At 37.4% G+C, this 12,484-nt stretch overlaps 1 protein-coding gene across 1 annotated transcript in view; it reads left to right on the top strand.

Annotated features, from left to right (window-relative positions):
* LOC140245981 (actin nucleation-promoting factor WASL-like) overlaps positions 1-12,484 on the top strand; it is a 51,030-nt gene that overhangs the window by 21,182 nt on the left and 17,364 nt on the right. Inside the window, exons 4-5 of the mRNA XM_072325431.1 lie at positions 4,317-4,416; positions 10,775-10,852. Of these exons, the coding sequence (XP_072181532.1) occupies positions 4,317-4,416; positions 10,775-10,852 (178 nt within the window). The remainder of the gene's footprint in view (positions 1-4,316; positions 4,417-10,774; positions 10,853-12,484) is intronic.

Below are 12,484 nucleotides of genomic sequence, written 5' to 3'. Positions count from 1 at the left end.
ACACCATGGGAAATATTGCACACACACACACACACACACACACACACAAATGGCTTATTGCTGATACTGACTAAATATGATGACTTTGGAGAACTCTGTCACAGTGGTTTATATGTGCAATGCGTTTAGGATAATGTTATCATGTGAATGCAGTCACTTTTCTCCTAGATGTGTAGGAGTTTTTCTCAGACCATCTGAGGAAAAGGAAATTCTTCCAATGCCAGTCATCAAGGCATGCTGCCAAGCCCTGAGGAATTGTTATCCTGAAGTTTGTCACACAATAATCCAATGCATTTGGTGCCCATAGAGAAGATTCTGTGCAAACTTGGCTGGTGTTCATGTCTAGGGTTACTACTGTAAAAGGGAATTTGTAGCCAAGCATTCATAGGTGAATTTATTTCTTGCAGAAAAGGTTAATGGCCAAGACTTTGCACAAAGACCCCCTCCTCGTTGCACTTTAGATACAAGTCCTACGTGTATATTAATTGACAAAATCATTTTGTTAAAGAAAATGACCAAGAGAATAAAAATTACGAGGGACAGAATGCCCTCTTCTATCAGGAATGTGCAAATTACAGACCTTCATGAAGAACACAATTAAATTAAAGATACTAAAATGGAAAAGACTTCTTTGACATGAATGATAATGCTTCAAGTTGCAGCTGCTCGTGTGTTTGAAAGGAGTATTCTCAGGTTTGCCCATAAAAAAGCACTATTCAGGAAACAAATGTTTCCGATTGTCTTGTAGGTGTGTGTGTGTGTGAACATGTTTGAAGTCAAATATGTATGCTCCAGTCTGTTATTGAACCAACAAAATTTGATTCACTGCAGCTACTGTTTGTAATTTTATGAAGATAAAAACTGCTAAAGTCTGTGCCACCCCTTTCACTCTGCAATTTAACAACATGGCTGTTTCGAACTGATAAAATCAGGACAATTTGTCACTTACACCAGCGATAAGCGAGAAATATATGTAATTTTTCCTCCCACATGTGGTCATCATGTTGGCTAAATTTACACCTTTGGGTGACCGCATTTCACAGTGTCCAAGAGGCGCAGACTTGATTTGCTTGCTCTTATCTCTGTTAACAGAGTGGTAGGCAGTTCAGTTAGATATTAAACTTGGAGAGGTATACTTCAGCATAGCAGAGATCATGAGACAGGAAATATAGGCCTCCAATAAACCAATGGGCCCCGTCTATTCGCAGTTTGTCTGTTACATATATGAATACCTTGTGTATTAATTGGGCATTGCCAGAGATTTCAGAGACAACTACACTGTAAAGAGAACATATAAAGGTCATTGACTTGAGATAGTATAGAGACTTGACTCCATGTTTGGGGGAAAAAAATAGATACCTGTACTTGCAGATGGTTCTCATTAGTAAAGAAAAAAAAATGAAGAAGAAAAAGAAGAAAGGAGGAGTTCTAAATTTATGTAAATTCTGAATTTGCTTCAAATAATATCCATGCAATGCCATCAGATACATCACAGATAAAACGTTTGAAGTAATTAGTAACTGAGGTCATATGTGTTAGAATTGTTTCCTGCATAACTTTTGCGATACGTTGTACATTTGTAACTCCCTTTCAATGATTTGATCTACAACTCTGTAGAAGTATCTATTGTTGGCTGTGTAGAACTAGAATTTTCAGGAAATTTCAGTTCTTGTAGTTTCTTTACAAGTCATTTTAATTGGACCTTTTTTTGTTTGTATGTAAAGACTCAACAAAATTGGAATAGAAATGTTAAATTTACCCCCTAAAATGTATACAAATATGATTTTTTTATATTGTTTGTAGGACGCTTGTCTATTGGTAGTAGGGTATATTTTGTTGTGTATTGTGCAATGTCCTCTATTACAGTGTATATGGTTGAAGTATTGAGAGATGCTGTTACTTGTACGGCATACAAACCTTGAACTCGTGTGGCATTGTGTGCAAGACTAATTAAGTGCCAGCCATGCAAGAATACAATGAAAGCAAATGAAGCAAAATTAATAACTAGACACACATGCTGTACCCAGATGTCAGTGTCGGGTTATGAATGATGTAGCCACAAGTGGGATGCAATCTTAAGTGAAGTGTTATGGCATTTTCAATATTTAAAAAAAAATCAACTACATGTATTTGTGCCAAGTTTATCAAGACAGCACACTCAGTAAAATAGTGTGTTATTAAAGTACAATTTGTATTTTGTACACACTACACTCCTGTTTAACGAATGTGGTTACAGCAAAATTCTTGTTACAATGAAGTAAAAAATTCAGGTTTCAAAATAATTGTTTTATTTGTCTTTATGTATTTATGATACATGTACTGTATTGTTCAGCCATGAAAATTATAAAGAATGAAAACAGCTGGTCCCAAGGAATTCATTAAAAATCTATAATAATGGGAGTCGCCTGTGTTGAGTATAGCACTGCCGGCATGGACTTTCTAAAACCCATCAACTCTTTTTCATTTCTTTTGTCATTATGTTTTGCAAAGCAGTGTCTGGTGGCATGAACATGTACTATTACTCTTGAACAATGCTATCTGTAGAGTGTACATCAGTACTTTTCATACAAGGGCAGAGGTTTGTACCAGGATCCTGGAATTGCCTGGCTAGCTTTCATGAGAATAGATTACATTGTAATCAGCTACCATCAGGAATTGAAGTCATATGGTATGTTTCAATCATAGTTATCTGATATGGCAAGTGGAAGTGGTCAAGATATGATGGTAGAAAGACAGGGGAAAAAAAAAAGTTCCAACATCCGCTAGTAGCAATTGTTGATGCAATTTCCGTCTGTCAGGCTTTCTAGTACCATGCATAAAAGGAAAAGAGAGGCCAAGTCTGTGTTTATTCAATTAACAAAGTTTTAAGGCTTGGCTACCAATGACTGAATATAATACTAGATAGATTACATGCTGACGTGGTTACTGGTTTATCAGTTAGCATATACGTTCTGTACAATGTATTATGTGATGATAAATCACTGATAAAGAGGTAAAGATGTGTACAAAGGAACAAAGAAATAATAATGACGTGGTATATGGCTAAGATTATTGAAGCATTAGAATGTTGGGTGATGCATGTAGCCTGTACAAAACTGTAGTTGACAGAGGAAAAAGGGTGAACATATGTGACTTCCGTAATTGGCATACAATGTACAAATGCATCTTTGGTGTGCGCTTCATATCCTGAGAGACAAACGGGTTAGCAGAAAAGGTTCAGTCTGGAAATCGGAGAGGACGCATTTGTGGAGTAATACAGCACAGGACATGTCGAGAGGGGCACTTTTAAAGCTGAATCAGGTTTGTAGGAGCAGGAAGCTCCCCAGCTTCATTGGCAGCATATCCCCTATCCACCATAACCCTCCATGTGCTGTCCGAGTCTCGTGTCCTCGCGAGTGGCATTCATTACTGTCGAATGACAAAGGAAGGGTTGCTCCTCTGATGATGATTTTTGGCTCAGCTTGGCATTTCTCTTCTCGCTTTGGGCAATTAGACAACAAAGAGGGAAAAAGAATGTGTAAATCATTTCTAGACTATCTGTTGAGAGAAGGGGTAGGGGAAAGCGCTGTAGATTGGGGGCATAATCAGGAAATTGGCAGATTATTCCGGAATGGGGGGTTAAAGGGAAATGACAAGGGGGAAAGGGGGGGGGGGGTTGTCTCTCTTTTAATGAATAGCCCTGAGGTGAAATGTCAGGGCTCAGTGTCGACGACAAACATCATGTGCAGCCATGGCGGTCTGAGTCACCCAAAGCCCCTTTCTCCCTCTGTGGCGGTGGTGGAGCTGTGACAGGGCGCGCACCGAGCCCTTCTCATTTGGTGGATGAGTGGGCCGCCGGAGCGGGCAGGGACTGCGCCGTCTTGTTAGCCACCATGTATGCCTTTGAAATGCTAGACGCCTCCAAGTGTACCTGGGAGGACCCTTTCTCATTTCGGGCGTACAACTACAAGCGGAATGACTTTGATTCGCTGCTGGTGAAGAAAACTCGCGTAAAACCAACAACATTTTCAGCTGTGCGTGCTTCTTTCATTCATGCAAAGTACCAGTATTGTTTTTTTTCTGGGTATTGATCATTAGCATGATTTCTTTGTTCTAAAACCCCAGCAATTTTTTGGGGGGTGAGAAAATGCCACTTTATTTGGAGGATTTGTGCTTTCCATAGGTGCATGACGGTGTATATGTATGGGTACCAGTTTTATCAGGTGCATGTTTCTATCAGGGTTTAGGTACAATTCTTCTAAGTAACGTGATTTTTAAGTGTTTTTCTGTTTATTTTTCTCCACCCCATCCCACCCCCCTCCCCTTTTCTGCTCCAGAATTGTTGGGCTGGGTTGAATTTTGCCAGTGAGGTGGAGGCTAATGGATTTAAGCAGGTGATCAATGACAAGATTCAGCGTAGACAGCAAAGGAGACAGGGTGAGTACACTCAAGATGCCTCTCAAATTGTATTAATGCCGAGTGAATTACTTCTATTAACTTTAATATTGCCTTCTAGATGTTGGAATTCCCTGTGGGGTTGATACAAACAATGTACTGTATATGCCATATATTTCGCAAGGTTTTTATTTTCACAAATTTTGCGAGTCAAGTGCTATTCAAGAATTCACCAACACATGAAAAATATGAACTCTGATGCAGACATTAATGCAACATGCACGCATACATTTCTCTGTTCATTGCTGTATTTCCTGATGGCAAATTGAAGCCCTATTGGCGAGAAATTACACTTGCTATTGTATATATGGCATATACAGTAACACACCAGCTTGCTATAAGCAGTAGGTTAGGGTAGTGGTACTTGTAGGAAGACTTTAGTCTCTTTCCAGGACTTGTTGATTGTTGTAATACTAATTGCAAACGTAGTCTCTTAAGGTGGAAACTTTCACACGATTTTGTTTCCACACCAAGCCAATTTCAAGAACGTCACTTGTTCATGATTTCACGGACAACTGCATATCTATGACATGTTTTCATATCTCAAGAAAATATTAGTGTGGAATTATTTGAATGGTACTTTGTAACATGAAATACATTATAAGAGATTTATTTCCCAGAAAATATCCCATATTTACTTTATATGGCAAGGTAAGTACTTTATGGAGATGTTTATCTGTTTCGAAGAACGGTTGATGATGTTAAGTTAGTATGCCTCAATACTGGCTGGGCGAGTGCCAAAACATGATACTGTTTCAGAAGTGGTTGATACACATCAGAAGTAACTCACACATACATGTACACAAACATATGCACTCAAAGGTATGTACACGCAATCACACACACATTCTGTTTACACCCAGGCACAAAGACGTGTATCCTAACAAATTGATGAGACTCAATATTAAAGGTATTAGCCCACATTTGTAAACCTGCAGCAATTGGTCTCATAGTTAGCATGGAGTTTGGGTATGATTGCAGTAACACCTGTGCAAAATTTCGTTCCAATTAGTCCATTACTTTCATAAAAATAAATGAAAATGCACCGTAATCCATATGCATGCGTAAAACGCTCGCTAGCTCCGGTCCACGTACGTGTTACATGTACAATGTACATAGCTATAGCCCGCGCTCGTAATTCGATTTTGGGTCGGGTTGACCCGGTTTGAAAATTGATTTTAAAACGATGATTTTCTCTCTTTTATCGAATGGTATAGACAAAGAGCGACAGGTGAGGTATGTTACTGTTATAACTTGTACTTCCCGAAGTCATATTGGACCTGTTTTATGCAGTTTTGATTTTTGTGGGTGTGCAAATGTGGGCTAGTACCTTTAATGTATGTAGCTGCTGTCCAAGCTGCCGTCCCAGTGCACTGGCAGCTAGGCAGGTAGCGTACCCCGCAACGGTAGTGTAATCTATGCTAGCCTGCGCAAAATTGTAGTCCCTTCTTCACAAAAATAAAGTATATCTTTATGTGAAAATCATACATGTTTTACCTTATTAGATATTGAGAAACCTATCATGCACATCTTATGAAATTAGTGAAATAGATCCATGAAAGTCACTGTTTTTTCTCGAACTGATTCAAATTGATGAAATGCTTGCGTCAGTTCTTTTTTTTTGCAACTGATTGACAAATTGCCTTACATGGACGTAGATAGCACTGAACTGATGAGTGTTTTTAGTAATATCCGTGATGATGATAGCATTAAAGCATAAATTGACTAGAGAGGGTAATGAATTTATCTCTTTTTTCTTGGGGGGGGGGGGGTCATGGGAAACTTGGTCATCTTTGATATATTTATACCTTTTTGCCAGTATAGTTCTTCATCTGTTGCTACCAATCAGTCAGTCATGTCATATACCGTAACTGTCTCATCTTGTTTATGCTGAAAGAAAAAAAATTAAAAGAATCAGAGTTTGTATTAAAGGAGATGGCAACTCTGACCAACCAGGAAATCTGGCTAAAGTTAGTTGCTTCCCCCTTGCGGCAAAGACAGACTTGTGTGTGACTAGCCCAAGACAGGAAAGGTACCGTGCTGCCCACCGACTAGAATAGAATATGCACCATGTGTGTGTTACCAACACTTGTGAGTCAAAGTCATATGCATCGGCCCCCTTCTGTACCGAACGTCGGTTAGGTATAGGCTGAAGGGATGCCGGCGATTTCTTGCCAGTCATCAAGATGTAAAATTTCCACCGTCTTTTAATTGACAACACCAGCTACGGACTTGAGGTTTTGACAGGAGGGTGTACATACAGTAGGAGTGTCCGGGTACCACTGTGTTCAGTAGTTGTTGTTGATTTTTTTTTTCAGTGACGCATAATGAGGTGAGATGACTTTGCATTGACCCAGTGGGGTGTGTAAAAGTGAATAGTTTGACTTACACAAGTGGACACATGTATGATTATGCTTTCTTTTTAGTTTGCTAGGCTGAAAAAAGAAGATATTTTTAGATGCATAGATAGTCAAAATAAGTTTCTTGCAGGATACAAGCTATTAAATAAAAAGAAGTAGTATTAGGACATAATTGAGACATACATGTAGGTTATACACAGATAAGAGTGAACATAAGTACATGTCTTACATTACATACAGTATATTGTAATTGTATAGTAAAAAAGGGCTTGTTGTGAGTTATTAGTGCAAACCAGCAGCATTCTTGTTCTGTACCACATGAATCGGACTTAACATTTTCATGGTATGTTGATTTTTTGTTTTGTTTTGTTTTGTTGCTTTTTTTTTAGGGGGGGTGGAGCCACATGTTGCATGAAAGGCACAAATACTTGTTCACTGCAAAGTACATTCACCATTATATTCCTTGTACAATATTTAATCTGTGCATTTTGAGCAAACACAATGTATGTAGTGTAGATGCGTGGAAGAACTCAAGAAAGATGTACTAACATGTAACTGAGCAAACTTGCAAATCAGTCAGTTTTTCCATAGAGAATAATCAAGCTTGTCACTCTGCAGGTTCTCCAATGATATATATTTTTTTATTATCAAATATGTTATTATTATTCTTTATTTAATTATTTTCTTTTTTATAATGGCAGAGTAATTTGGCCTACATCCTACTTCCAAGGTCATCAGTGTGTGTGTGGTCGTATTGATTTAATATGCTTGTTATCCATACTGTTAGAAGCTCCTGTCATACATGTACATGTATATTCTATAGCAGGTGTTAGTTTTGACTGCACTGTCCATACATCATATGTGTGCCGGGTCAGATGATCCAGGCTGGATGATCTATTCTATGATCAATCTTTTAGAAGCCTTGGTATCTGCCATAAGGAAATTTTAGGGGAAAAAAAGGGGAAAAGTAATGCAATGCATTTTTTACATTATCAAAATTTGTACTAAAAATTTACTTCTTTTATCTTGAAATATCTATAATCTTGAAATATTTGTAGTGTGTTAAGTACTAGCAGGAATCTTATAATGTGGTTTGTTGGTGAACAGTATTTAAAAGGACATTGCCTGACATTGTGTGTTACTCAATTACAATATTGTCAAGACTTTACTCATGGGCTGTAGGATTGTGATGAAATGTACAGAAAATATCCCCGAGTACAAAAATTTGATAATTTTGCCATCAGTATCAAGAAATCTACAACTTTTCGAAAACAAATATTACCATACTATCTAACACTGCTGTCTATGAAAGAAATTGAGTATTGTTAATCTGGCCATTCACAGTTCTCTTAGAAAAAAAAAATAGTAATATTTCATATCAACCCATTTTTCTTCCCAGCTTCATACACAAGTTTGTAAAATGTAATATCAAAGACTCTGGTCTACGACATGTAGGTACTGCAGGACCTTGCAGCTCAAACTTCTGATATACAGGTGTACGCTATACAGTGCCTTGTACATAAACATAAACTTGTCTATTGAATCAGAGAAAAAAAAAGAGTGTGATTCATAGCACTGCTGTGTCAGACCTTTTCTTTTTCCCCATGCAGCAGAGTGTACCCAGAAATGACTCATTCCCAAGAAGACTCATTTGTTTCAATATTCCCTCACCCATGCCTGTCTGAAATGTACTAGTACAAACAGGTTTCAAAGCATTATCTTCCATTATATAGCATTCCATGTACTGCTGAACAATTTGCAATCAGTAAGGATGTCATATTGAGAATTCAACCATGAAATAGTTATTTTTGTAGCCAACAATGTGTCTGATTCAAATTCATGATTTTGCCGCTTCTTACAATGTACAAATATGTGTAGTTTGAGCAAACTCTTTTACAGTTTCACTGTATGGAAACGGGAGGTACAATAATTGTAGTAATAATAATGATGATGATGATGATGATGATAATAATAATGATAATAGTAGTTGTAGTAGTAGTAGTAGTAGTAGTAGTAGTAATAATAATAATAATAATAATAATAATAATAATGTTTGCTGCATTTATCATTCAGGCAATATAACACATAAATAATGTACACTGGCATATCAGCTGGCTGGAATCTGCTGTCAGATGCAAGACTGATAAAGGAAGAGCAGGTTTATTGAAATTAATCACTTGTCTCACATACACTAATGCGGGTCAGTCCCATTAGACGTAAGTCTTGAGCGAGGCTAATCCTCTCATAAGAGGCAGGGCTAGTGGTTTATTAAGTGGCTGAAGTGAAAGTGACTTAACTCTTGTGGAGACATAGAATAAGGACACACGAAATGCTCTCGTTCATACATTTACCACTTTGTGCATCAGTTTTCTTTTTTATCCTGACAATACTCAATACAGAGTTACAATGTCTGTAGCAGAATGTACACTTGTACATCACTTTTAGTTTAGTTAAGAAATCTAGAAATAACACTCATACTCTGAAATATACCTGATGGGCAAGGCAGAAAGTGCTATTGTATTAGTAGATTTGTAGTATGCTTGAACTGTTCATAAAAAGTTTACACAAATTACCCTTGGAAGAAGTTGTATGCATGCACTTGAGTTGCGTATCATTTTGATTTAATCTCTTTTTCAATTCAAAAATAGTTTGGGGGTAAGCTGATGGTCACTTTTAAGGAAGAATTGGAATGCTTTGAAGTGAAAGCCTGTCTTTCTGCCAGTATTTCCCAAATTTTCATTGCAAATGAGGATTTTTAAAAAGCCAATGCATAGTCACTTTATAGACTTCTATGTCCTGTGTATATAACATGAAAAAAAAATTAGAATAAGGCAGTAATTTAATATTCAGGGCACTTGAACTCTATTTTTACACTCAACTGGTTCCTCTGTAGATTGTAAATAGTAAATAGTTCATATTCTGGGTCTATTTTTCATTAGTTGCAATCTGGTATTGTTTGTCATTCAGATTAGCATTCATAAATACATTTATTGTTATATTTCCTGTTCTGACCATAAAAGAGCTTGTAATGGCCTGATTTCCCATGAGAATCCTTAAACACTCATTCACACATCTCATACAATGTACAAGTACTTTGGAGTGATGCTGCTTCTTGACTACTTTTAATTCTGCTAATTGCTTACTTCGAATATTGATATTTTTCATTTTAAAGTCATGATGATAATAGCAGTGATGTTGCATTATGTGCCAGCTTAACTGCAGTCAGATGCAAAGTTGCAAATTTATGTACATGTTTTACATGGATTTCTTTGTTGACATAGATGTATGAACTTAAACTAACGTTACACCCAAGAATTTTAAAGTGATGTGTCATGCACTGAGTGATAGACAGAATACGGTCCTTCACCGCTGGTAGAGAAAAACTTTAATTAGGCATGTGCAAGTTACATCCTGATGTGTATCGAATGACAGTAGACGTGCTAATCTGTCGGAGCGCACACATGACGTGCGAAGTGTGACGGGTCACAAGCGAGCGGCAGGCCGTCTGGAATCAAGGCAGATGGGCCGGCTTGATGTGCCGCGGGATTTCCGTCTCGCTGCTGCAAAGTTCCACCCTGGACGGGAAGTGTTTACATTGCAGAAAACACACATACACCTGTATCAGATAATTGCTGGACTAACAAGCTACTTAACACTTAATAGCATGTACAAACATGATGCATGATGAATGTGTCAATACAAACAGTCACTAGTCATTGAAATGTTTTGTGCATCCACATTCAGTGTTTAGTGACACACACATTTAGATGTGTTATTGCCATTTTTCGGAATATCAGGATCAATTTCTAGATAACATCAGCAGCCTCATTGTAGGAGCCAGCAGTATCTAACAAGACATCATTCATTTAATGAAAAGTTCGAATATTCTTTCTTTCTCCCTCAAAATGCTCTTACTTGACACTAACCGTCATTTTTGTCAATTCTTCCCTCCCCCCTTGTTTCCTTTTGTTCCTCTACAGAGAAGAGAAGACCAGCCCCCCAGACACCAGGTGGTCCCCCGCCCGCCCCCCACAATGTGGCCCAGCCCCCTACACATGGTGAGTACACCACCCTAGCCAAACTTAAAAGTTTGCTGATTCACAGGGCACATCTTCAAGAGAGAATGTGACAACTTATAATTGCTTTGTGTTCTTTGTTCTTTCTATTTCAACTCACTTCACAGATAACTTTTGTACAAGTGATATTGCCATAATTCCTTTTTTTTTCCCTTATAGCAGATTTTTTTTTTTTTTTTTTTTTTTTGCATGCCACCATTTTTATGGCTCTTCTCTAAGAGAGGAAAAATGCTTGATTTTGTGTTTGAAAATAAAATAAGTAAATATTGGTTATGATATCAGTTTTGGATAAAGTTTTTATTTCATTATTTTTTTTTTTTCAATACCAAGTTGCTGTCAAAAGAGCCCTGTGGCATCACGGTCCTGCACTAAAATGCACTTACATTCCTGAATATGTGCAGGGAAAAAGCATAATGTGAAGAAAACAGATTTTCTTAGCTACTGTTGCAGCACGATAAAAGGTTGTTTGGTTGTATTTTTCAAAATGAGCCATGTCCTGACGTCAACATCTTGACATTTTGTGTGGGTGACGTCACCCCAAGGCTCAGATAAGAGTAACATTTTGTGCCACGTTGTCTAACCAACTAGAGTTATGACATTTGAAACTTGATCAGCCTACAGTGTAACCTACCTTTGCCTGAAATTTATATTGTGCATATTAGACACATACTATGCCAAGTGCTTACTGATTGCAGTTTCAAGAGCTTGAATGGTTCTTAAAACTTCTCAAGACCAACATTACAAATTTGCCATTGACATTGTATACACACACAGTCGGGGATGGTAATCACAAATGTATGATTTGTTCACGACATGCCAAACTAAACTAATTGATGCAAGAACTTGTGCACCTCTCCTCATTTCTGACAATTTTTTGCTCTTTTGACAACTATTTTGACAACTTCCCATCATCAAGTGAATGCTGACTCCAAAGATGGGGTAATTCTTTCTGATCCAAGTCTATTATCAGTTTATTTGTAACAGCAAGAAAGAAAACAAATTTTGCCTTGTTTTCAAATGTCAACGTTGGATGAGCAACTAATCATTGGTACAGAGAGGGGGAGACTGATGACAAATGGCATTTAGCGAGGAAAATTTCTCTTTTCTCGGAACATCTTCAAGGGCCTCTTGAAAAATAGAAGAGTGAAACTATATTGCTGTGAAGCCTTTGTGCAAAGTTAATGGGAAATGACTAATTTTCAACTATGTATCTCTGTATTCTCACTTGCAACAAAAAACTTGAGCACGTTGTGGAAAAAAGAAAAGCACAGAATCTTATTTTTTTTCCAATTGTTGCAGACTAAAGCGTTCTCACATTTGCTGATATCATGGCTTTTATTCACATCACTGATTATTAAAATTATTTTTCAGTCCTTGATGACGTTGCAAGGGAAAACTAACCTGTAAGGTTCAATATCTGCATGAGTGGTAGTTATTTCAGTTGCCAAATGTAGCATAATGAAGGGGGACTTGATTTTGAAAAATTGATTGAAAGAAAAATTGCATTGATAGATTTCCCAAAGTTCTGCAAACTTTTCACAAGAATAGTATGTATGTTCATATGGGAGGTTTCAGGTGTAGATATACTGATTTTAATAGCTATATTTGGTATCA

The sequence above is a fragment of the Diadema setosum genome, chromosome 2, assembly GCF_964275005.1.
Source record: "Diadema setosum chromosome 2, eeDiaSeto1, whole genome shotgun sequence".
Classification (NCBI taxonomy): Eukaryota; Metazoa; Echinodermata; class Echinoidea; order Diadematoida; family Diadematidae; genus Diadema; species Diadema setosum.
The sequence above is the reverse complement of the archived record's forward strand: the minus strand, read 5'-3'. Positions and strand labels throughout refer to the sequence as shown.